The sequence below is a fragment of the Melopsittacus undulatus genome, chromosome 2 (assembly GCF_012275295.1).
Source record: "Melopsittacus undulatus isolate bMelUnd1 chromosome 2, bMelUnd1.mat.Z, whole genome shotgun sequence".
Lineage (NCBI taxonomy): Eukaryota > Metazoa > Chordata > Aves > Psittaciformes > Psittaculidae > Melopsittacus > Melopsittacus undulatus.
This window is the reverse complement of record NC_047528.1, coordinates 114,657,302-114,683,903: the sequence shown is the minus strand read 5'-3', so window position 1 is coordinate 114,683,903 and position 26,602 is coordinate 114,657,302. Positions and strand designations below refer to the sequence as shown.

General features: G+C 41.8%; 1 protein-coding gene across 2 annotated transcripts; it reads right to left on the bottom strand.

Moving 5' to 3' along the window:
• Positions 1-1,981: 1,981 nt before the first annotated feature.
• On the bottom strand, positions 1,982-25,568 carry SPICE1 (spindle and centriole associated protein 1). Of its 2 annotated transcripts, XM_034060030.1 has the most exons (17): positions 25,475-25,568; positions 24,986-25,033; positions 23,926-24,066; positions 19,668-19,770; positions 18,786-18,907; positions 16,994-17,091; positions 16,559-16,698; positions 16,186-16,329; positions 14,485-14,750; positions 12,911-13,042; positions 12,129-12,276; positions 10,103-10,327; positions 7,361-7,752; positions 5,905-6,076; positions 4,294-4,393; positions 3,872-3,959; positions 1,982-2,779 (listed from the first exon to the last, which is right to left on the bottom strand). In XM_034060030.1, exons 1-17 carry the CDS (start codon positions 25,556-25,558, stop codon positions 2,726-2,728), a joined length of 2,457 nt encoding a protein of 818 aa, XP_033915921.1. In that variant the 5' UTR covers positions 25,559-25,568; the 3' UTR covers positions 1,982-2,725. The 2 variants fall into 2 exon arrangements, with proteins under 2 accessions (XP_033915921.1, XP_033915922.1); XM_034060031.1 differs by lacking the exons at positions 1,982-2,779; positions 3,872-3,959; positions 4,294-4,393 and having other exon boundaries at positions 5,977-6,079.
• Between the last annotated feature and the right edge of the window lie 1,034 nt (positions 25,569-26,602).

The window sequence follows — 26,602 nt, the reverse complement described above, 5'->3', positions numbered from 1 at the left end:
CTCTCCCTTTCGGTATAAATGTGGCTTTTAAAACATCCTTGTCCTAGCAGCCTTCCTCTTTCTGTGTTCACAGGGTTCTTCAGGCTGTAAGAGAGACCTCTTGCTTCCACAGTTGAAAAGACATCTCAGCACCAGGCCCCATCACTGCTGACCTGCAGGGTTACATCACTGTCAGCAAGGGTGGTCACCTTAACACCCACCCAGGCAACATGAAGTAACAGGGCCAGGCTGTGTTCACAGAGGAGCTGGCAATTCCAAATAGCTAAAGGTTCCAGGGGAAAATACTCTCATTTCAGATTCTTCTGTTTAAAAAGACCTTACACAATCTCAGGCACAGCTACAGGCTGGGGAGAGAGAAGATTCAGAGCAGCCTGAGAAGGCCTTGGGGCTGTTGGTTGATGAGAAACTGAACATGAGGCAGCTTCAGTGTGCGCTTGAGCCCAGAACCCCCACCATATGCTGGGCTGCATCAAAAGGAGCGTGACCAGCAGGTCAAAGGAGGTGATCCTGCCCCTCTACTCTGCTCTTGTGAGACCCCACTTGCAGCACTGTGTGCAGTTCTGGTGTCCTCACCGTAACAAGGATATGGAACTGTTGGAGCAAGTCCAGAGGAAGTCACGAGGATGATCAGAGGCTGGAGCACCTCCTTTATGAAGACAGGCTGAGAAAACTGGGGCTGTTCAGCCTGGAGAAGGCTGCATGGAGACCTCAGAGCAGCTTCCAAAATATGTACAGGAAAATTTCCCATGCTTTCCATAGGGAATATTTTCAAAGGGAAAACAATTCCTATGTGGTACACCAGGGAAAGGAGAAGGACAAGAGAAATCAAAGGCTGCAGCTCTTCCCTTTCCCTGCTCTTTACTACTGTGCTTACCCTGGTCTGTAGCCAAATGTCCTGCTGCTTGGCTGCCAACCCCCAGCCAAAGGCTATGGAGGAGTTGGTGGGAGGGTGACTAGATACCTGGTAGCACATTCTTGCCTTCTGAGATGAGCACAGCACACTCAGCCGCTGTTGGAAGCAAACACTGGCACCACACCAGCCACATCAGTACAAGGTGACACCTGATCTACTTAGCTGTGCCAAGTGGAAGGAGGTGCTAGCTTGAACATGCTGCTCTGCTAATGCAGCTTTAGGGAGCCAGGCTGGAGCTCTGCATAGACCTGCTGCTTCAGATGGGCACAAAACGGGTGCCTGGCACCACAGATGCTAGTTTTTGAGGTAACAGAGTCCCAGCTAGTCCTGACTTTCCTCCTGGACCTGAGTTCTACTGATCTCAAGGAGACTTGCATTTCACTTAACAATGCAAAGGAAAAGCTGCAGTATTTCTCACCTCACCAAGTGGTTTTAGACTGGAAAATAGCAAGATGACTCAACTTAGAAACAAACAGCTATTTGACAGAGCAGCTTCCAAGTTAAGGAAGCCAGAGGATGACTCAAAAGATCAATCCCATGCTCCAAAAGGAGATTTCTGACTAGATGGTTTCGGAGCATTCATAGCAACCATTAGCCTGCAAGAAGTCAGAAGCAATGATATTAATGTGTGGGCACTATGGTTATGGTAGCCCATCCCAACCTTGGCATTCCTGCCTCTGCAGGAACTGGGGGACATCTTCCAAGCATTTTTAACTGTTACTTCACAAAATGCAAGACTAGAAGCCTTCTTCACATCCCAAAGTTACCACTGGAAAAAGAAACTGCAGAGGTGTCAATGAATACTTGAGCAGGTCCTCTTTTGAATCCCATTCTAAATCTATTTCAAACACCATCAAATTGAACATTTTAAAATAGGAAACCATTAAATCAAGTTGATTCTAAATCTAGTTTTGAGACTTGCAGGTATTTTCTTCCCCAAATGTGCAGATTTTATCTCCATTATAAAAGGTTTTGCCCAGATCTCCTACACCATAAAGGAACAGAAGTATCAGCATTTCTTCAGTCCTAGATTTTATTGTTAATTATTAATAATAAAATAATGGCTCCTTTAAAAAGTCAAATAAACTCAATAAAAAAATACAGCCATTAGAGTACTACATACACCCATAACAAAACAGCTTAATACAGTCACACTTGCATCAGTTTTCTGTTGTATCAAAGACAGCATACCTTAGTACACAGCAGAGATTCTGATTTCAACTTCAAATAGTCACTTCAGATTTAGTATAAAAATATTAAATGGGATCTTTAAAAAGCAATCCTTGAGTCCAGATGTAATTCCTGATACAGAAACTGCACAGAAAGCAACTTCTAGGAGCAAGTGTAAACCATAGAAGGAACAAGTTACTTCTTATGCAGGAATAAGCCCAGAATAACCTGGCCTCCTAATGTCCAGGTTGCTTTTGAACATGAGGCTGCATTCCCTCATCTCAGTTTTTCCTGAATTTTTCATTCCCATCTTGTGTGAATACATGACCCAGGAAGTTTCACATGGAATTTCCAAAACCTCCTGTCTTCAGCCTATCTAAGCACAGGTATCAGTTGTATTACTACAGCAGCCTGAGTTTGCACTCTTGTGAGTTATTTGGTGTAAAGATCTGATGTCACAGCAGTATGTCTACCTCAGAAACTCATTCCCAGGAAATTTCACACGGAATGTGAATGGCATTGACAGAAAAGCACTTCAGAGTTAAACTGTACATCTGGAGAGGAGGACTAGCTAGTGTGGTAGTGACCTAGTGTGGTTCATAAGGAAACCATACAAAATATAGGACTTGAGCGCAGCTTACTTTACATGACGTGCATTGACAATGCAAACCAGCCTTCCTCTTTGTGCTTTTCCACCTGCACAGAGAAGAAATCAGTTGAAATTCATATATCATAGATTTCCCACAGATTTGCTAGTTAGTTCTGGCTTGTGTAGGGTTGGTACATATCAGTTCACCAATACATAGCAATTGTCTGCCATTGCCACCATGAGGGGAGTCATACCACCTACTTTAGACACCTCACTTAAGCCACATCTACCTTAAATATTCCAAATTTCCCCTCAGGGGATGTGTGCTTTGCTGTCAGGACAGGCAGTCTTGGACCCTAACTTGTTTCTCTTTATCACTCCTAGTTTAGGTTGTTCTGGATATCAGGAGAGATGGTTAAAATCTCCTCATGGTTGCTTTCAGACGTATAAACAGATGTCTGACTGGTTCACCAGACTGTGCTGCTGCCTGGAGTTCCCCATGAAAGCATCTGGCTGTAGTCTATTCTCTTTGCACATCAAGAATCAGAAATCTAGATTAATGATTTTTCTTTACATTTAGATTTATTTATCCTTCAGCAACTAACTTGTGCAAAGCTAGGTAAGAGCTTGCTGTCCTCTTACACATAGCTCTACCAGTACAGCATAATGATTACTTGAAATTCTCAAGCCACCAGTAAAAGACTGCCAGAGGTTCCCAGTTCCAATACATGAAGATGCCACAGCAGAAAATGTAGTTACAGGATTACTCAGTTCTAAGTAACAGCTCTGTGGCAGCAAACAACTAATATCACTAGCACTGCACTCAGGGCTTCCCTTACCAATTGTCCAGAATTCTTCCCTGTGAGGGTGCTGAGGCGCTGGCACAGGGTGCACAGAAAGGCTGTGGCTGCCCCATCCCTGGCAGTGTTCAAGGCCAGGCTGGATGTGGCTTGAAGCAACCTGCTCTAGTGGAAGGTGTCCCTGCCCATGGCAGGGGGTTGGAACTGGGTGAGCATTAAGGTCCCTTCCAACCCAAACCAGTCTGGAATTCTATGAATTCAAACCACCATGAATTGATTACTATTAGCCTCAGTAGGTTTAAGGTAGGACAGAGATCTCTCCCCTTCTTTACCAGCCTTGCTTTTTCCTTATAGGACAACCACAAACAAACTTTCTCACACTGAAGACTTTAGTCTTACCTTTGGCCTTTGGCTGACAGGAGTTAATTTCACACTTTCTGATGTGTCACTTAGGGGTGAACAAGGTTTGCTAGAGTCTCCTACTGACCTGTAGACATTGAAAAGGAGATTGAAAAAGTGAAAAATGGATGTGACTACTAGAATTACATCTCAGATCCTGAGTTAGGACCCCTCATCAGTAGCCTTCAACAAGCCAAGTCATCTGGTTTATGTCACATTGCAGGTATTTCAAATACAAACAATGGAAGCTGTGAGAAAGCTATTGGACCTTTGTCCCATATCCATAGAATTGAGTGTGATGAAGTCAGGGGAAGTCCATGAAGCCAAAGGAAAAACATGGCAATTTTTCCACTGTGAACAAGTTCAGCTGCATGGGTAATCAAAACACCACAAAAATCAAATAGTAAAGGGTTAACTTTTACCTTCTTATACTGACCATACTGGCAGGAGAAACACTGTCTTCTTTGGAGCTGTCCATAGCAGCTGCCACAGGAATAGACACTTCAATTGTCCTGGAATTTTCTAGGCAATAAAGAATAGCTTGATTCTGATGAGAACACAGCAACATCACACAACAGTCACTTAATTTTCTCATTTTTTGATGGCACCACATATCTCTCCATCATTGCACAGAATATACAGATGAGACATAAAACACCGGGCTAAACAGCAGCCCCATACCCAGTCTCTGAAAATGACAGCTGTTGAAGGCTGATACTCAGAGCTACTAGGGACAATGTGCACAGACACAGAATGATACTTCCATGGATAAACCTTTCGGTTTTGGCAGTCAGAGGCACAGAGAATTCTGATTACTTTGTTCTTTTAAGATTTTACTTATCGTGCTGAACTTATGTTACAACAGCAGTAGAAATGTCAGAACTGTTATGATCCCACAGCATGAGTCATTGCATATGAACCTGCATGCATAAGCACACACCCATGCTCACTCCTCCCCCTCCTTCCTCTCCCTCTCAAGTCCTTTCCTTTATACATCCTCTGTGGTTTAGGAAGGGGAAAAGGGTAGGTGTCCTAGACACAGCATGTCTATACGCTCGTATGTTCTGCCTGTCATTACAATGATTCCATGAAAAGATACTGAAACCTTCACCTGCTGGAAAGCATTTCTGTTTATAGTTACACATGGCAGCTTATCTATGAATCTTGAATTAGCAAGAATATTCTCTTTGCTAATTTACCTCTTCAGATGACTGCAAAGCTCCAGTTATTTCTTTCTATTAGCACTGGCAGTAACTCAGCAAGGTAGTCTGATGGAAGCAGCACCCAAAATACCAAAAACTAAAAGTGCTTGAAAACTGGATAACCACTCTACCATGAGTTTTAGAAACCTAATGTAAATACTTAAAACTTATCATTGAATGGTTTGGGTTGGAAGGGACCTTAATGCTCACCTAGTTCCAACCCCCTGTAACAGGCAGGGACACCTTCCACTAGACCAGGTTGCTCCAAGCCCTGTCCAACCTGGCCTTGAACACTGCCAGGGATGGGGCAGCCACAGCTTCTCTGGGCACACTGTGGCAGCACCTCAGCACCCTCACAGGGAAGAGCTTCTGCCTAAGATCTCATCTCAATCTCCCCTCTGTCATGTTAAAGCCATTCCCCCTTGTCCTGTTACTACATGTCCTTGTATAAAGTCCCTCTCCAGATTTCCTGTAGGCCCCTTTAGATACTGGAATCTTTTAATAGAAGATTCTCCAACTGATTAAAAAGCCTAGTTCTGCCCATCAGTGACTATGTAGCAGAGCTGTTCTGCAGACAAGGACACAGCAAACAACAGATTTACCATGAAGCATATCTGCAACAGGCTACTTACTAAGAAACTAACTTCAGGAGAAATTTAGCTGACCTATTTTTGGCTCTCTGAAGTAAGCAGTGTTTGTATCACAGAGACATTAGCAGCAACTGTACCACTGACCACAACTGCTGATCCAATCGGAAAAGGACAGAGAACTCTCAAAAGGGGAAAAATATTGTCTTTCTAGTTTTGTTTACTCCTGAAGATGGTTACTTACCAGGATATTTTAGGGATGGGGGCAGAACAGGAGATGTCATTGGAGGGACCGTATCAGCAGCAGCTAACTTCTCCTGCTCTATTAGCTGCAACAGTTTATCACGTGCTTCTGTACTCTGACGATTCAGCTCTGCTATTCTTTCCTCCAAGCTCTTCGATGCCATGAGATGACTCTACTTGGATAAGGACTTCCAATTAAAAACTTACAATTTGCACCTTCAAGGAGAGTATACAGTGTACTTCAAGCACTTCTGTGGATTTCATTTGCAAACTGAAAGTAAACATGATGATACAGCACCTCATTTTGTCCCTTCCTCTGTCCTGTATCTAGTTCCTTCACTGACTAAACACAACAGTGTTTTAAACTGGTCTTCCTACAGATAGGAAAAGAACCCCAAACAATTGCTGTCTGCATAATTTAAGGGAAAAAAGAAAAACAAAGAAACCCCAACCATCCAGCAATTAACCATCATTAAGAAAGTATTTACTCAGAGATAACACATATTCAGGAGAGTGTGGGGAAGCAAAAGCAGATTTTTAGCAGAAGTATCCTGGAACTCATCTTTAAGCTCGGTTTTCATCCACTTTGATCTCTTCCCCTTCAGAACTGCTTCCACAAAAACACCACTTCAAAAAGTTTGCATCATTTTGCACGACTAAAGGAGTAAATATTACACAACATAATAGAATGGGGAAATGATCAACACTCCCAGGCTGCATTTACATGAAGAGATTTAAAATCTTTAGGATCTTTAATTGAACAGTAATTCAACCCCTGTGATGGAATCAAAGTAAAGACAGTAGCAATGGCAGCGATTAGGCATTTCTATGATGTTCATTCCATTAATGGGTGCCACTGAATAGCTGCTTAGTTTCAGCTTAAAAGGTTTTCTATGTGAACCAAAGCCTTCAAGTTCTCCTTTTCCCAACAATCATGGGATTTTCACCAGATAGCAGGACTAACAAGGCAGACCCAACTAGTACATACACTAGAATCAAGTATTTGCAAGAGATGCACCTGCACTAACTTCAATCTCACGGGCTTTTGGGTCACAATAGCAGGAAAGATGTTTGACATGGGTTTAAATGTGTAATTTATTAATAATAATAAGCTTGACAAGAACCTGTGGGTTGGTGCAGTGCTTTCACTAGTATTGTCCAACATTCAAGAGGATAACATTGCAATCAAACCTCTTTTTTACATGATAATCTTATCCTAAACTCATAAATATGCTGCACACTTTCAAGCACTCAATATACAACATAAGCCCAACATAAGAAACTACTGTTAAGCTCCTAGGGAAGGATAAAAATCACAAGCCTCCAAACGAATGGATTAAAAGAATATTTGGTTTTATACTCTTTACAACAGAAAAGGAACAGTATTAAAGCATCAGTAAGCTATAGGAAAGCAGATCAGCAGAAAGGGGAATCCATAATTTATGTTACATTCTCACCTGTCCTTGTGAAGAGGCTGGACTAGGATTTGCATTTTGTAGTGGGTCTAACTGATGTAGGTAGTCACTTGTGTCTTCAGAGAAGCCTCTGAATTTGCTGAGTTGAGCTTTAATGAGAGAGTTCTGCCGGGTGAGCTCAGCTATCTGTCCCAGCAGATCGCTGTTTGGAAGTAACTCTTCACCTGGGCTGCTTTTCCTAGTGTCACAGGAGGAGGACACACTGCTTTTCTCATGGGAACTCTCCAAGTCTCTGTCTGCAGGAGGAACTGGTTGCCTTCGAGAGATGAGACAGTTCTCAACTGTACTCTGTGCTCTCAGGAAGGAAGGTGAGCTTCTTTCCTTGCACGGTTCTCTGTCGGTGTTTTCAGGAGACTGAGGAATGACTGTGAATGCTGCAAACAAGAAACAAAGGAACAGTAGCGAAACAAACGTGATAATCATCAAGGAAATTGACAGTGACTTTATTGCATCAGGTTAGTAACAATCAAGCAGGCATCTGAATTGTAACATCTAGCTTGAATGGTGCTATGTAACTGATCAAAAATCACTCTCACTGGCTTTAATATTTCCTATTACAAACAGTCTTACATTTAAATGTTTTAATTTAGCTGACAGACCAAACACCACTTCTTAGTTAGTCCTCCATTTTCCAAAATACATCTACTTTACCTAATGGATTGTAACTTTGTATTTCAGCTCAGATATTTATACTGGGTTGGGAATTAAACTACTTGAATAATAAAACAAAATAATACAGACTTTTGGCATAATAAACTGGCTACTTACTCACCCTCTAGGAAAGGGGCTTCCATGCTCTGCCCTCAATAGTGTCATGGTCATCATTAGAAACAGGTAACACACCACACACTAAGCATGTTACTGCACTGTCAGCTGCTATGTCCTAAATCCAAGCTGGATTTTGTGATCAAACACAGATTTCCTATGTTTTATATACCAAATAGCCTATCCCTTCCCAAGCTTTAGCTTCTGCCTCTTCAGCAGAGCATGACATTTAAAAATTTACACACAAATTTGCTTTATGAATCATTTTTCATACAGAAACATTCAAGAAGTTTAAGACTGGTTAAGCCATTAGCATCCTTCACTGTCTTAAAAGAGTAACAATACATTTCGACATAGCTGAATTGTAGCCAAGTCCAGGAATACAGTTTTATATTCCTGTTTCAAGTAACCTACAGTATCTGACAGTTCTCAATGGGACTGAAACTAGATGTTGCTCTTTGCAGAACACTACCTGTAGCTCATATCCTCCTGATGTGCCTTCTCACTCACAGCAGCCCACCAGAAGGTTAAACTAGACAGAATCTTTCAATTACCCTGCTAACTCCTTAGAAATCAAAAGGACTTGTGGGTTATTTTTCTGACTTGGAAAAGGCTTACAAAGCCACACAGCTGAGGTGTGGAGATATAAAACCCCACTACTGTGCCCTGCTTCCTGTCAGCACAGAGGATTACAGAGGCCTAGCACATCCAGTAAGATGCATGTGGTTACAGTGACAATTGCAGGAGAAAACAGCTGATTTGGGGAGTTGCAAAGGGTCCTAAATACCTTCCCTAATTACACCTGACGAACTTTCTTCCTCCTAACAACCAGAATTGAGTGTCTGCCTATGGATACTGATACAAGACTGAGTTATTCTGGTTATCCCGCACCACACAAATTCACTCCAAACTTCTTCAAGCCACTTCCTGTGTATTAAATGAAACCAAATGGAAACATGCTCCCAAAGCCTTTAGAAAAAGCTCTGCTGGGAAGATTGGCTCAAAGCAAGAATATATAACCTACAGACATCCTGGTTTGTCTGCAGCACAGAATGCAAAGGCATTGAATTTACAGCTTTCAGTGGTCCCACTGTTACAGGTGATATAGGCTGGATTACACCAGCAGCAGATAGCAGTCTGAGATGATGTGATGATATCAAAGAGCTACAGCAATACTACAGGTCACAATCAAAACCAGTATAAAATAAAAATGTCAGTCTGGATTGCCACTGACAGGATCACAGGCAGCAGACGGAGAACTGCAGAAGACAGAAAGTCTAAAGGAAATCTAGCAAAAGGCACAGAAAGCAAAGAAATGCATACGTGGATGCACAAGTTGAGTGTTCCAGTCATATAGGACTAATGTGTTTAAGTATACAGATTAAAAAATTTCAATAGAAAATCATAGAATCACAGAATGGTTTGGGTTGGAAAGGACCTTAATATCATCCAGTTCCAACCCCTCTGCCATGGGCAGGGATGTCTCACACTAGACCATGTCACCCAAGGCTCTGTCCAACCTGGCCTTGAACACTGCCAGGGATGGAGCATTCACCACTTCTTTGGGCAACCCATTCCAGTGTCTCACCACCATCACAGTAAAGAACTTCTTCCTTACATCTAACCTGAACTTTCCCTGTTTCAGTTTGAACCCATCACCCCTTGTCCTATCACTACAGTCCCTGATGAAGAGTCCCTCTGCTTGTAGGCCCCCTTCAGACACTGGAAGGCTGCTCTGAGGTCTCCAAGCAGCTTCTCTCCGCCAGGCTGAACAGCAACAACTTTCTCAGCCTGCCTTCATACAGGAGGTGCTCCAGCCCCAGATCATCCTCGTGGCCTCCTCTGGACTTGCCCCAACAGCTCCATATCCTTCAAATAATATATCTCCAAAGGTAGTGTGAGATTGAAACATCAACACCCTACAGACTCCCAAGTCTACCAGAGCCAGAGAGATCTCACCATTCTGGAGGGGAGACAATTCCTGACTGCTCTTCTGCCGGGGGGGTGACAACAGCACAGCTGGCTGGAAGACATGAGCTGGCAAGCCTCTACCAGATCCCACACCACCTGAGGTGCCTGGCCTTGGGGGACACGTGAAAGGAAGTTCTTCCTGTGGGAGTTTCAGCATATTTTCCCTGTTGCCTGCATCAGTCCTGGGCTCAGAACAGCTCAAGTCAGGTTTTTCTAAAGAAAAAGACAAAGCAGGGATAAAGTAACAATAAATAAATAAATAAAATAATTAGTTTTAGTGCAATAGCAGTGGAAGGAAACATCTCAATAACAACGCTTCTGTTCAGGTATCTGAAAAGACAGACTACAGTACGCTCCACACACACTCCAAACTTCCTTTTGATCCACAGGTACAGAACTCCTTCATTCAAGTATAATATAAATCTTTACTGTCCTTAAAAGCAAGAAGGGCTCTTACATGTGGCCTTACAACTCGATCTTTTTCTGACTTAATTCAAATCAGACATCTCCTACATTAAAGAAAGAATAATCACTCTTCTGTATTTATCTACAAGTAGTTTATGTCTACATTGCCATCTATTTTGAAAGTACTAGGGAAGCAGAAGATGTAAAACATGAAATCAAAGTTTTAGCAAGCTATGAGACTACAGAAATTTTAATATGCTTTACTAGTGCTGACTTTGAATTGTCCCTTAATGATTTTGTTTGGGACATTTGTTCCCAGGAGAGAGTTAGTGGAAAATTAAGCAGAACGTACCTGATTCCAAAATGCAAGAGTAGTCAAAAAGCACCCTTCAAAGGTGAAGAGCCAGAAGAGAATGTTCACATAAAATACTGCTTGTGGTTCACATTACTGATATTCTACGATTGAATTTAAAACCTATCACCTATTATTCAATGACCCTGGCAAGAAACAAGCAAGATCTTCCTGTTCTGCTTCACTGTACAGAAATGCATTTATGAAGTACACTCCTCACATGCTACTGTCACTGTGATATCCCCCTCTCCTTTCTCAAGTCATTCTTTCTCTCTCCAGAGAAGTCCTCTGTTAACTTTCACATGGTTTCTGTCCTAAACTAGCTATCTCAAATGTTTCACATCCAGTCAGATGCCTTAAGGGTACAAGAGATCTCTTTCTGAAGCAGGAGAAGGAAGAAATAGTTTTGTAACTTTGGGAAGCATTTCCATAACTTTAGGAAGCTTTCCTCTCAGGAAGATGCCTTTTCCTCAGAAGAGACCTATAAGAAAAGATTTGGATATTCCACTCCTGCAGAACTGTTGATTAGGGAGATTTGGGCTTTGGCTGTTTTTTGTGGGGAGAGTGGTTGTGTGGTTTTTTCCTTCTATCCCCCAGAAAATCAGAGCAGAACACTGACAGAACAGGCTCCTTTCCTTCCATGTAGCTCTTGCCTTGCCATACTTCTTGGTAAGTCTCTCCCAAGGCCCTGTCCAACCTGGCCTTGAACACTGCCACGGATGGAGCATTCACCACTTCTTTGCGCAACCTGTGCCAGTGCCTCACCACCCTCACCGTAAAGAACTTCTCCTTTATATCCAATCTCAACTACCCGTTTCAGTTTACAAGTATCAGGTAGCAGATTTGTCTGGTTAGCTAACAGGCCTCAGAAGCTGCTATTTCTGATCAGCAGCGACCTCCAGTGTCTCATGGAAGAACCATTCTCAGACTGTCAGGCTGCTTCAGGAACAGAAAGGCAAGATCTGATTCGGTTTTTTGTTTGCTTGTTTGGGTTTTGCTTTGTTTTAAGGTTAATCTTGAAGTCCTGATCCGGACTGAATGATGCCAATGGGGATGGAATACAACCTATAATATTGTTAAAAAATAATCTGTAGCAAAAGACAACGGAACCCCTGGCATATGAACTACCAAAAGTAAGGTTCATGCTCATGCAAGGCATAGATGTCTGCTTGAGTAACTATTAAGTACCAGATTTCCCACTACAGGGATAAACTAGCCACAACTCCCGTTTCATCCTTCACACACTCATACACACACCTTGGCCATTTGCCGGACCTTTGCCTGTAACTCCAAAATGGTTTGGACTTTGTTCTCTTCTGGGTTCTACCAAAGGGAGGCCTTCAAATGCTCGTGTGAGAGACATCAGCTGTTCATCTGTTACTGTCATGTATTGCTGAAGCTTCTTCTAAGGAGGAAAAAGAAAAAAAAGAGAGGGATATGGAAATCTGTACTCCACAAACTAGAAAATTAGATACTACAAGCAGCCCTGTGAAGAAATTTGGCCTCTTAATACCACTGCATGTGTCTGTATTAAATACCAGTGTCTCCAGGTTTCTCATTTATTTCCTCTCCTGTCCCAAACAAATTATTTGGTATTCCTTTCCTAACTCACGACCCCACTTCCTCTCCAATGTTGCTTTATTGCTTCATTCCCAAAAATAACCACTGAACAAATCTACATCCACTGCAAACTGGAAAAAAAGAGTAAATGCAGTTTTACATCCAGGTTACTCAGCTGCTCCAGTAGTCTTACTAGTACAGAAGTGCTGAGGAAGATGCTTAAGGTTTTAGATTGATAAAGTAAAGCTCAATTTCACAGAAATACAGTTTTCCTCAGGCTTTGAATTTAAATGAAGGTAAAATAATGACTTTCCAAGCATTCCTTCCTCACATCTCCTACTTGCTGTTGAAATTCCCAGGCTCCTCATTCAATTTTATCATTTCTTGAACATGAGACAATGCATCTCAGCCCATACTTGCAACACAACTCAGTATTCCTGCAAGTCATCCTAATGGGTAAGGAGCAAGGGGATCAGTACCTGCATAGTACTGTTTTCCTCCCTGACTAGAAGTATTTCTGCAGTCAGAGCATCAATCAGTTCTCTGTGTTCATTCAACGTCTCCTCGTGCTTCTGCCTCATCACCTCCTTCTCACGCAGCTGCATTTCACTCTAAAGAGGGAGAAAAAGTTAAAAACCTACTATAACCCAATACAGATTTATATTTAGAACCAGGAATGGGTCAACAGGAGCTCGAACTGCAACAGCTCTTGCCACTATTGCTAAATTGACTTCATTACATTCACAAAATCCAATTTTCATGGCTTAAGAACTGTCAGAGAGCTTACTGTTCCTTCTTTGTTGCTCCAGAACACTGTAGGGAGTCCTGTACGTCTTTTTTTTTCCTGCCTTTACAACTTTTTCAGACTGTAACTACCAGCATTGTCTCTCTGCATGGATACAGGTTTTTAAGTCACTGAATCTTCGTGCAGTAACTCCAGATGTGTTGATGCTTGTCAGTATCCTATGCTACTTGTGCCTATTCTTTAGTTTCCTTAATTCATTAATGAAGACAAATTTGACTAAATAGAGAAAATATTTACTTTCTAATGTGATCCCTTAGGGAAAGTTCTACAGGGTTTAGTTTGTTGTTTTGTTTTTTGGGGTTTTTTTTGTTTTTTTTTAATTTAAAAAAGCCAAAAGTTTTATATGATAAATAATCAACTTGAGCATGAGGAAAAAGACCTTACTGTAATGAACCTCTTGCACTAAAAGGATATTATCATAGAGTTCCAGACTGGTTTGGGTTGGAAGGCACCTTAAAGTTCAACCAGTTCCAACCCCCTGCCATGTGCAGGGACACCTTCCATTAGATCGGGTTGCTCCAAGCCTCATCCAACCTGGCCTTGAACACTGCCAGGGATGGGGCAGCCATAGCTTCTCTGGGCAACAGGGAAGAACTTCTGCCCAAGAGCTCATCTCAATCTTCCCTCTGGCAGGTTAAAGCCATTCCCTCTTGTCCTGTCCCAAGAGGACCTTGTAAAAGATCCCTCTCCAGACTATCATTTATTATCAATTGCTAAACAGATTAGTCTATTATTCTGACATAGACCACTGTAGTAGCCAGGCTTCCTGTACATAAAAGAGTACTATTCCTGTTCATAAACATTCCTGTTCATGAAAGAGGCCCTTCTATCACTAATGGGTAAATGGACTGCCACTTTTTGGACCACCACTACTAAAAGAATAGAGGCTACAAAGTCAAATAAACATATCAGTATTAGTAGGTGGAGCTCTTCCCCAGATGGTTGCCTGTATTTACACAAAGGAATTCCTGAATAAGAGAAATACACCCCATCTCCAAATTTCACATAATTTCAGCTGGTATTTTCCACTGAGAGACACTTGCTCCAATCAAATCCTCTCTTTTCACTCGGGATACCTGTTTCTAACAAAGTTCTAACTCTAAATTGCATGCAATCCAAATAATAAGAAACAATAATCAGACTTCAAAGTGAACTGACTGGGAGCCAAAAAAGACAGAAGTTCATGTCTGTAAAGCAGCTTTATACCTTTTTTATGCACTCTATAGAAGCAATACAAAGTCTTCTCACCTCTTTGAGGTAGCGCATCAGACGACAGAGAGCGTTCACCAGTGACAAGGTAAACCCACTGAGCCCTTCACTTCTCTCAGTTTTCTGAACCACACGACCTGTACATCGTTCATATTCCTCCAATTCATGCTCCACTTCATGCATCATGTGGTTAAGAACATCCAGGCTGGATTTATTGTCCCTCTGAAGGTCAATGGGGATTGAATTACCTGGGGAACCATCTCTCCTCTGTCTCACAGAGCTCTGTGCAGTTTGTTTCCTTTTCACTGAGGAGAAAAAAAAACCATAAAAAGTGTAATTGGAATTTCAACTTTTATAAAAGCTTTGCAGTACCAGAAAAATGACATTGTTTATTAAAGCAAATCAAAGGAGAAGCCCTCTCTTGCCCTGAGCTGGAATGGACCATCAAAGAATGTAATTTCAGTTTTCACATCATCAAAAAACACATCTTCTACCACCGCATTAGTACCTCTCAAGTACGATTGCTTGGTGCTTTTATCTTAGATACCTGTTTATACTTTCCTCCTTCTCAGCTAACAGCACGGAAACATTTGCCAGTGAACAGCCAGTGAAAAATACCAGCTGCTTTCAGGTCTCATATTTAGTGAACAACTCTTTTACAACAGTCCTTTCATGTTACAGTTTGTATTTGATATCAGTTCCCACATACAAATTCGTGTAGAATATGGGTACTGAAATGCATCACAAGTCTGTGCAGCATAAAATAGAAAGCTGTAACAGAAACTGGCTCACAAGAAGCTCAACATGACCCACCAATGTGCGCTTGCAGCCCAGAAAGCCAAATGTAACCTGGCCTGCACCAAAAGCAGCATGGCCAGCAGGCTGAGGGAGGTGATTCTCTCCCCTCTATTCTACTCTTGTGAGACCCCACCTGCAGTACTGCATCCAGCTCTGGGACTCCCAACACAAGAGGGACATGGACCTGTTGGAGCGAGTCCAGAGAAGGGCCACGAAGATGCTGTGAGGGCTGGAGCACCTCTTCAATGAAGACAGCCTGAAAGAGCTGGGCTTGTTCAGCCTGGAGAAGAGAAGGCTCCAGGGAGACCTTAGAGCAGCCTCCAGTGCCTATAGAGGCTACAAGAAATCTGAAGAGGGACTTTTTACAAGGACATGCAGTGACAGGACAAGGCGGAATGGCTTTAACCAGCCAGAGGGTAGATTCAGATATTAGGAAAAAATTATTTACTGTGATGACAGTGAGACATTGGCACAGGTTGCCCAGTGTGGCTGCCCCACCACTGGCAGTGTTCAAGACCAGGTTGGATGGGGCTTGGAGCAATCTGCTCTAGGTGAAGGTCTCCCTGCCCATGGCAGCAGGTTGGAACTGGATGAGCTTTTAAGGTCCCTCACAATCCAAACCATTCTGTGATTCTAAGAAACAGAAAAGCCCTGCACAGCAAAGAACTCCACAGCTTGCAAAGTAACAGATGGCATCAAAGGGCTGTATTTATGGTTCCCAGATTCCTATGGAATTTGCTTTGCCAACGAACTTGCAGAATAGAGGGGAACAGGCTATAAGAGGGACTATGAAACATCCATCCTTAGAGATGCTCAAGACTTACATGGACAATGTTTCCCATAATCCAACAGTCAGCCCTGTGACAGCTTCCAAAGATCCCTTTCAATCTATGTCACCTTATGATATTGAGGACATTGGTCAAAGGGAGGTAAGTACTAAACCTTTTGCTGCAATTTGCTTTTGTTTCCTTGACTTCGGGTTCAGCACTTGTCTCACACTGTAAGTGGAGTCTCCAGTATCTTCTTCTTTGTCTTCCTTGTGAAGTCTTGAATGAATTCTCTTGACTACACTGCTACCATTGAGGGCTGATTTAAACACAACACAAAAAAGTACATAAGTAAGTGAAGTATTTCAGGAATGTTCTGAACAGTAATATGTTATAAAGTAATTTTATTAGAAGAACTGTCTTTTTAGTCTGGAAATGTATCCAAGCTAAATAAGCATATGTCTCTGTCTCCCACGCAAAAGAGGAATCCACACAGGATCCTGCGAGTAGCTCAACCACCCCCGAGATGCTGATTTGGCAAATCCAACCTGACTGATCCCATGATGGAGAAGCAGTTGGAGTCAAAGGCACATTTGATTCCTGTGATAAGGCAGTTTTTCTCATATCCTTTTCAGCCCACAACTGGGAATTCACCAAGGAATTTTCTTCTCTCAACAACCGAAGTAGTCTACATGCAAAACAAGCATAACAGTGAATTGCAACAGGATAAAAGCATGATTCTAAGTTATCTGTACAGTCTGGAAAAAGCTTTTTAAGATATCTGTAACTGCTCAGGTGAGTTTCCTCCTCTAACTAATGCCCAGTCTGAATGTTACAAGGAAGGCTTTCCCTGGAATTCTGAGGTCAGGAAAGGAGGACAAGGGCAAAATGAAAAACTGACTACAACCATGCAATACCTTAGACATTAAAAAATCTTCCAGTGTTAAGGAGGTGGAAACCTGACTGGATATATTTGTACTGACCTGTCAGAACTGATGCTGGATTTGAAACGCGGAGAGTCATGGTGTCCATCTTCTGATTGACAGATTGATGATGCCTCCTCTTCCACTTCATTAAGAGCCTTTTCAGGAGACAACAAAGGAAACAAGAAAGGGACTTTCAGAGCAATTTCAGTTTAGTTTTAGGAAGAAGTTTGAGATAAATTTTTGGGAACTGTTTCCAAGAAAAACAAAAAACATTTGTTCCAGTCTCCACTTCCGCAATAGTATTGGGAAGAAAAACAAGAAAAGAAGAAAACCCAAGAAAAACGCAATCCTCTGTGGCAAGAATTTTTGGGGACTTCAGCACCGATAAAATCCTGATACTAACAATTGCCTCTGAAAATATCACAGCAAGTGATTAATTCAATTTCTAATACTGGGTTTTATTACTTGTATTAAATAAGAAAGACTGCACACACTAAGATAAAAAAAAGCTTTAAAGACTGCACCAAAACAAATGCAGACATATAGCAGGCAGAGGATGGAAAAAGCAACTTAAATTACAGCATTGCTAAAATTCCAGCCTTTTGAAATTAAAAACTAAACAACTTTGCAATGAGAGCTGTAAAATTACATTTATATTCTATGTGTAAAATGCAACCAGAGCAAGATACAATTCTATGCCCTACATGCATAGCAAAATTTCAGCAATCAAATTTGGAACTAGGGTTCTTCAAAATACCAGATCTCTATGCTTCTGGATAGGCTTCACCAGAGAGCCTTTAACTATGATTTTGTAGGCAAATAAGGACAAGAAAAATCACACAGAAGTTCAGCAGACAACTCTCCGTATATGTTTCTTTTACATAGCATAAGCCTATCCTGCAGCACGCATCCAGCGACACAGCTCACAAAAGATGCTACACTTAATTCTTCATATTAAAAAAAACCCAAAACCAAATACCACACTGAAATACATGACAAAGAAGTACTGCAACTCCAATTGCAGATATTTGTGCAAGATAGTAAGAAACAGGATTAGAGAACCATGAGAATAAGACACCATCACTTTTGCTCCCACAGCCCTTTTTGTCTTTATCAGTGAGCTGTTTTCTGGGAGTGTCATATGCCTGTTCTCAAGCCACAGTGAGCATTCCTGGTACAACTCACATTATGAAAAGAAAACAGAACACAAGGTCAACCTAAATGGATCTTTAAACAAACTTAAAGAACTTCAAAACTTTTTAAACAGATCTAAATAATTGTAAAATACTGTGAAGTATTAAAACTTGAACTTGTAGGACTAATCAAGACAGCGGAGATAACTGGAGTACATGTACATGTGTTGTCAGAAACAAATTGGAGCCCAACTGGCTATGTCCCCATATATGCAGACATAATTAGAAAATCAGAGGTATGTTTTATATATTAAATATACTATTTCTATGTGTATATATAAATATGTATTAAATATTAAAATATACATACATTTCACTATGTAACAATTAGTTAAGCGAGAGAATTGCTTTCTTAGTCTGTAATTTGTTCTCAAGTTGTTAATACCAGGATTGCAGAGAGAGAGCATGCTAACATGAGGGCACTTCTATGCCACGTTTGTTGTTCATATTCAAAGTTTAAGAAATCAAAAAACCACAGTTCCCAGAGTCTCACAAAACCAACTCAGCTCCATTTAACACAATTTTCTACATATGTTCTCAACATAGTATACAACACACAGAAGACAGGCTTCTGCTTGGAAACTCTGCCGTTGAATATTATTCCTTTGTGCAACCAAAAAAACCACAGGACATGCACAGAACAGGACATACATTACCTGGGAACGCATGACAGATTCGCTAAGGATGGAAAGCTGAGTGGGAGTATCACATTTTTGTACAATGGGTCCTTGAGATGATTCTAGGTCACAGTTAGGAGCCATTGTTACATTAGGGATACCTAGAGGAATTAGACAAAACAGGGAAGAACACAGAGGACTCGGTCTGTAGTGTATCACAAGACTTTGTATCAAAAAGCAAGTTCCCATACTTATCACAAAAAGGGTTATAGGGATGTACAATGCTTTAAGCAACTGCCAGAGGCCAACTATACTGTTATCTTAACATATTTGGCCACGTACCAGGCTTTTGTCCTCATCTATGTGAATACACTTGTGCAGAAGCAGCATGTAGTCATTATAAGCAAAAGACAATGACAACCTACAGAGAAAATAACCTATGTTTAACATTCCACATGAAAACAGCCAATCCTGCCTTCCAGCAGCGTAACGACCCACAAACTAGGGTAAGAAAATGAAAAGCCTTGTTCACAAATTACTGAGGAACTTTCTGCAATATCCAAACAGTCAACCAATGTGGTAATGACCATCAAAGCTACTCCAGTGGCTCAGATTGGTGCTCTGTACAGCCAGTAGCTTGGCTGTGGGAAACAGTAAGCATGAAGTGTTTCACACTAAATGATCTGAAATTCCACAAGTGGTCCACAATTCCATAGTACAGCAGCATAACAAGCCATGGGTCGCTCTACCCTGCCATGGAAGGTGCTATCTGTGTTTTATCCAACATGAACAGGATCTGATCTGCTACATCACATGATGAGATGAAAACAGTTAAAAATAACACTTTGCAAAGCGGAACTATTTAGGAAAAGCAAGGAGATAACCTTAAATGTGCTACCATATATAAATGAGATGGTCTACCTGTTCGCGTGCGAGGAGCATCCCCAACCAAGTCTTTTGCCACAGCTATAACCTGATCACTTCGTTCCAATACATCTTGCAACTGGTATTGATCAGACAGAATCTGAAAGTATAGCATATAAGGAAATATTCCATACTGGGCAGACCAATTTTTCCTTTGTTTTTTTTTAGTATTGTTCTTTCAACAGCTAGCAAGAGAACAGCCAACAAGACAACGTTTGCAAAGCTGGTACTGTGCAATTAGATCCTGATTAAGATAGAGAAGAAAAACATCCTTCATTCTTGAGTTTCTGAAAAATTAAACAGTTAATATTTGTGGGGCCCCCATCTGCACTGACTCTTCCTCATTAATCCTCTCACACTCTTCTCCTTCCAGCTTGACACAAACACAAGAGTGTTTGACATGCTCATCAAAACAAAGACATACAGCTGGTGATTAAAAAAACACAGTATGTATCCACAAACCATTTGATCTGAGTTGTCAATAAGTGTTCTAACATATCATTATAAGATGAAATGATGAGGCAAAGAAAACTTACCTAGGTCTCCTTCCCAACCTTAACTATTCTACGATTTGATAATAATTATCAGATAATTATAGTTTAATTACAATATATAAATAACATTATTAAACAGTCAATTATCAGATAATTATACTGAGTCAAAGAGCCCTTATCTACATCTGATCGTAACGATCAGATGTGATAATGATAATGATGCTGTCAAGTCATAGAACACTTATCTACATCTGACAGGCAACCAAAACTGCACTATTTGCTGAGATCCAAACCAATTCAGGCAGACTTGCTTCATTCAGCCTTGACTACTGAAAATCCTGCTGAAAAACTTAAGCCACTGACCACGACAGAAGTTTCAACAGACATAAACACAGCTGACTACATCTGTCATCAGAAGATGTTTTGGGAATCTCCACACATTTCTCACAAGGCACAGATCCTGTATTCAAGGTCTCTCTCCCCCAGTATTTGAAGTCCATCTCTGGCACCAGGGTGAGTGACCAGAGTCCTTAAAGTGCAAAGCAAGAGGCATTTAGCTACTGTGAGCTGAATAGAGCTGAGCAGGGATACGGTTTCACATGTCCCCAGTTTGAATTGAACACAATTTCAAACTCCTCACTGACTCGTGGTGTTCTTCACAAAGCTGGAAATTTCAACTTAGTAAAATTACACCCCACAACTTGGGAAGAAGGTAGTTACTCTTGTACAACTGAGAAGAGAGCAGATGTGAGAGTGACCTCCACTTCATCGTGGTTAATTCAATTTAGCCAGAGAGGCTGCAAGCACTTCAGAAAATCCTGCAGAAAAGACAGGTGTATGTATGCTCTCCTGCTCAAGATCTGAGAACTGAGTGACCTTTCTTGCTCCCCCAGGAATCATAACAGGGACTTGTCTGCAGCAGTTTCACAGCACTATATGCCGTTATCTCCACTAAGCTTCTTTCAATGTCCATTGATGAAATGGTTTATATTCAGCCTCATTCAAAAAATTCTAGGCAGTGGCAATTTCATCTGTTGCCCAGTCCTGTATCTTAGTATGCTTTGTTATGTCAAGAAGTTTCCCCACATACCTACATTCCATGTCTTTCTAATCCTTGAGCCTGAATTACACTGCAGGACATTATATTTCTCCTCAAAAGCAATTCAGCAAACCAGTGAATATTCATCTTTCAGTCATCTCACATATCTGTTTTCCCAAATCACTACTGAGTTTTCACACATGACACCAACTAAATTTAGTCTTTCCATTCCACCATCTGATGTCAAAACAATGGAGGTTTTTAGACAAAGCTATGCCAGATCTGAAGGAAGAAGAATGCAAGGAAGGCAGGGAAGGCATGGAAATAATTTCCTGTCCCAAAACAATTTCTTTCCCCAAAGCAATTAAAACTAAGGTGGTGTGTTTAATCAGACAAAAGCTATACCAATTCATTTTTCACTTTCCCTACTAGATCTCTTTCAGCATCAGCAGCTTCTACAGCTTCACCCTGCTGATGAAGACATTATGAACATTTCAGAACATTGTTCCCAAGTTAGCTTAGCTCACATGTATTTGAGATCAGCAGAAAACAATGTGGTATCTGCTTCTAGCCCCTCTGGGCTCATTTACATGCCCTTGACAAATGCTGTACTTTGTCTCAGTTTAGTATCAGCCATGGATTTCATTAAAATTCATCTTCTCTTTAAATTGTTTTTAAAGACTAGACTAATCCTAAAACCTCCCCATTATGATAATCCATTCACCACCTACCCTTCAGTGCAATACATTAACATGTGTGGCACCTCCACATTCACAATCCACAGTTACAGAGGCAAGCTTGTATTATTTTTTTCATTCAGATTTTTAGACAGACAAATCCCAAGATACTAAAATTTTGCTTATCTATTTCATAACTTTTCAGCCTACAAGGTTGAAAAAATCACTAGCAGCAGCATCTTCCTAGTTTTTGCCTCCGAGTCTGTTGCAATAGAGTAGGATTCAAGAGGCTTAGGAAGCTATACTCACAGCAGTAAAGGAAAAGAGATCACCAAGATAAGAGGACACAATCTACAGTGGTGTCTTCTATTGGGAGACACAGAATGAAGAGTCCCCTCAGTTACTCTGAGCAACAGGACCTAGTAATTAACAAGATTAAAGCCCCAGACAGGAAGAAGTGGTGACTCTCCTCCACTTATTTTTTCTCTCCACTCAAAAAGATGCTAGTGTTTCAAACAGCAACAGCCAGATGGGTTTCATCTCACCTGGCATCATCTCCTGTTGTCCTCCTGTCTGGAAACATCTTTTCTCCAGTTCAGAAGCAGACACAGAGTATGTTGAGTAAAGTAACCTCTTAAGTATGAAGGGCAAAGATACTCAGTAGGAATTGGTATGTGTGCATTACCATTAGAAATGGCAAAAACTTCACAAGACTATTTCCTATTGATGAGTTATACATCTGTGAAATGAGTAAAATCACATAATAGGTAGTACAGCCAAATCGTAGCAGGATAGCCATCAAATCTAACTTTGTGTTAAATCATTTATTTCTGCAGGGAAGTCTTACTGAAACTAACTTTCTACTACATTAGAGAAATCTGTATAAAAGCCCATCATAGCTTTTCTGAATGCTCCATGAAAATGCACTTGGCAGAAAAGTATGAAGGTAACTAAGGTAAAAATTAATTTTGAGGCTTCATCAGCACGATACCCTTAACACAAAAATTCTACGGGGTCAAGCAGGTGTCAAACAGGAAACTAGAAGGTGAACTTCAATTCCAAGTACTTAAATTCGTTTCTGTCTATGTCTGAATGTTCTGAGAGATCAGAAGACTTCTGAAAATGCAGAGAAGCTGCAAGAGAGAAGGGGTCTGTGATGGCTAACTCACTGCACATTTATAGCACTACCAGATCATGTTTATCTGAACTGCTAGATGAATACTGTTCATTAGCAATTTTTACTTACAAGAAAATTCTCAGGTTGTCCAAGTGCTGATGAGGTCTGAAAGCTAACAACCATGTTTTGAGACTAGTTTTTGTAACATATGGCAAGGAGTTGTCTGGCATATGAAACAAAAGGATGTCTACCACTGAAATCTTCTTCCAGATAGGGACATCTACTGTCTGTTAGCTAAGCTTAGGTTTCCTGCTATAGTTCAGTATTTAAAAGCAATTAAAGCAGTACATTTTCAGTAGGAGTGCTTCAGAATGCCCAGAGAACAACCTTTTCAATTCCCAGATGATAAGCTTGTCTGCTAGCAGCCATAGCTCCCCAACCTCTGTTGGGTCAATTTTCCTTCCAGACAAGCTCTTTCTTACCAACTTCTTGCCCCTATGATTGCATTTTCTCTGTGTTACAAAAGCTATGGTAGATAAGGATGTCCCTCCCAGAAAGAGAAACACTGATGTTTCCATCAAAGAAAAATACTAGAGAGGAGGAGGAAAAGGTGAGAGAGCAATAAGAACACAAGGAATACAGATACTTTTCACAACACAAAGTTTAACTCTGCAGTTACTGCTGAGATGCCAGGAGGCCTGCAAAATTACACAGGGCATAGCCAGGCAATAAGGATCAAATGTACAACTGTATAGATGAGTTAGCCTATACTGTATGCACACAGCACAGAGAGGAGGGAGAGTGCATGCATATACAAAGTCAAGTTATCCACCAAGAGGAATCAAATGCTGACCTATCTGCAAGAGCAGTTTTCCACTACTGCTGCAAATAATCTTCAGCAGGCTGAAAGTGTGGGTTTAGCTCTCACCTCACGCATCAGAATCAATTTTCTTTTCTCCAAGGAATCAGTTGCCTTTTGCTTCTTCCATTTTCTTTTCAGTGCTTTCTCTTGCAGTTCCAGCTGCGCCAGTGCTTTGTTTTTTGACTTGTGTATTTCGTGGCGACGCAGCTACATAAACATGAAAGAAACCATTTCAAAATCAAGGGATGCTCTAGAGCAGAATTTGCAGGGTGATGCTAACTAGCTCTTCTTGATTTTATCATTCATTCACTGAATACTGTTTATATTCACTTCATGGTAGCACCAATAACAGCTTCACAAGCATCTAGAAGCTTACAGTGCCATTGTTTTCACCTGCTCCACACCACTGACTCAGCAAGAGTCATCTCAGCTGTAAAGGGAGAAAAAAACCCAAACACTTTCACCTCTAATATGCATAAAAAGACATAATGCATTTCCTGATTTAACACTGTCAGTCACCAGCAATATTCTCTCCTAACACTTACTAAAGTGTCTGGAAGCTATGAAGTCAACCATTTATAGAACCAGGCCTCTCTCTGCTATTGTGTCCATATGTCCTGACAAACCTGTCAAAATTCATAAGCATCAACAGCTCATACTGCTATTCCATCCTGGTAATCAGTGAGACCAATGACAATGAAATAGAGCTTACATATTTTGTAATGAACAGGTGTTTCAGTATAAAGTTACATTAAGCCATTAAACAAAAATTGAGTACACTCTGAATTAGAGAGATTCCTAAAATAAAGCACAGCTTTTAATCCTTCCAGCAGAGATGAGACTTAACTTCAAAACCCACTGAGTTTTTATGCATTTATGGTTTTATGATGGGATATAGTTTACTGAAATAAAAACTGTAGCTCCTGCTTCCCCAGGGAAACACAAAACTGAAAACCACCAACCACCAGAGCTGGGGATGCATGTTATCATGAACAAAGAACTAACACTAAGGAGAGAGTATTTTCCGAACCTTAAAAAGGGAGAAAATATCCCCCAAAGTAGGGTAAACACTTAGGTCAGATAACCAGCTATATCTCCTTGCTGCAGCGACTGCTATTACACTTACAATGTCCTCAGGAGTTGCACGGTGGACTGACAGATCATGGACGGTGCTCTGCAAACAGGAACCCCAGAACACATTAAAACCCAGTACAAACTAGGAGTTTTTTCAACTTTCATATAAAAAATACAAACCAAAACTCTAAATTACAATATAATTATCATATACAGTATAAAACTGTGAATTTTTAAGCCACTGTAAAGCATTCCATCCTCAGCGAGGTAGGCAAACAGCAAAACCGACACCTCTACCAAGCCAAATCCACACACAAACTGAGAATGTCCCGTATGTGACCCCCCACCATGGAGGACGGCTTCCCCCCACCCCAGCCAGCACCTCCGTGGGCACGGAGCCTCCTTGGCTCTTCCCCAGCCGGCCAGAGGCCTTAGCTCGGTGTGCGCGGCACCCGGCTCAAACAACCCCGGGCCCGTCGTGCTGCCCGCAAGGAAAAGCCTCCCCAGGCCGGAGCAGCCCCGGGGAGGAGGAAGCACTTACGTCCCAGTCCCGCTTAACCGGCAGCGGCCTCCTCGGGCCCTTCCTGCCGGCGGCACGGGGCCTCGGCCCGCGCAGCACCGACATGACCAGTCCCACAGCGCGAAGGGGGCGGGAGCACAGCGGCGTAACGGCGCCTAGAGCCTCCCGCTGTTGCCATGGGAACGGCGCCATTACCCGCCCGCCGTGCTCGCTGGCCCTCACCCCCTCCGGGCGGGTCGGTACCGCCGGTGCCTGCCGCTCCCGTCACCGGTTTGCGGTGGGGAAGCAGCCGCTGCCCCTGCCCGCCCCGCTGGGCAGTACTGCAGGGGGGCACAGGGACTCCCGGTGCCCTTACCCCTGGTGTAGGGCAGCGCCTTGGCAGTTCCAGCCCTGTGTGGACACGGTTCTTTATACTCCACAGGGAAAATCCACATGAGCTACTCCTAGCACTGTCGATTAGCCATATCTTCTGCCTGCCGCATTAATGTTCCTTTCCTTTACATCCTTCTTCACCACAAACACCCTGCCAGGCCATCTCTCAGTGTCCTGAGGAAGCCTTGGAAACCTCCCCATGTAACTATGTATTTCAGATCCCATTAGGGATGATTGAGAGCAGGACATCACACACACTACTACATTGAGAGCCCATCAGATTAAAGAGTGGCCCTGGGTGGTGTATTAACAAACAGATCCCATTAGCTGTGCCGCTGAGGAAGGGTGTACTTCCATAACCACAAGGAATTTCTGGCTTCCACAAAGCAACTGTCTGTTTTTAAACAAGTCATTTAACTTACACAGTGTATTTCCTATAGACTCACCCCACAGAAATGTGACAGATCCTCCATCTCTCTGTCACATAGCTAGAGATGAGATGTAAATTACCCTGAAGGGTTAGGGTTAGCATCTTGTATTATGGTATGAGCTTAGTATTTTGTCTGTGGGAGCTGGAAAGTGAAGGCACAGGATTTATCAGCCTTTAATTCAAAACTCCTTCCTTAAAAAACTCCCTTTCATCAGGGTTTCCTGGTGCTTGAGGTCCTCATCAATCCTGTTCTGGCTTTACCAACATCACTGTGGGAAGATTCATGTGAAGGTGTGAATGGTTAATATGCCAAGGGAAGGAACTGCATTGCATGTGATACAAAAGGT

Coding starts and splice junctions, on each gene's coding strand:
- SPICE1 (XM_034060030.1), bottom strand. CDS start 25,558: ATGTCGGTGCTGCGCGGGCCGAGGCCCCGTGCCGCCGGCAGGAAGGGC. Junction 25,034..25,474: donor CGGTTAAGCGGGACTGGGAC/GTAAGTGCTTCC, acceptor TCCTGTTTGCAG/AGCACCGTCCATGATCTGTC. Junction 16,699..16,993: donor TCCAGCATCAGTTCTGACAG/GTCAGTACAAAT, acceptor TTTTGCATGTAG/ACTACTTCGGTTGTTGAGAG.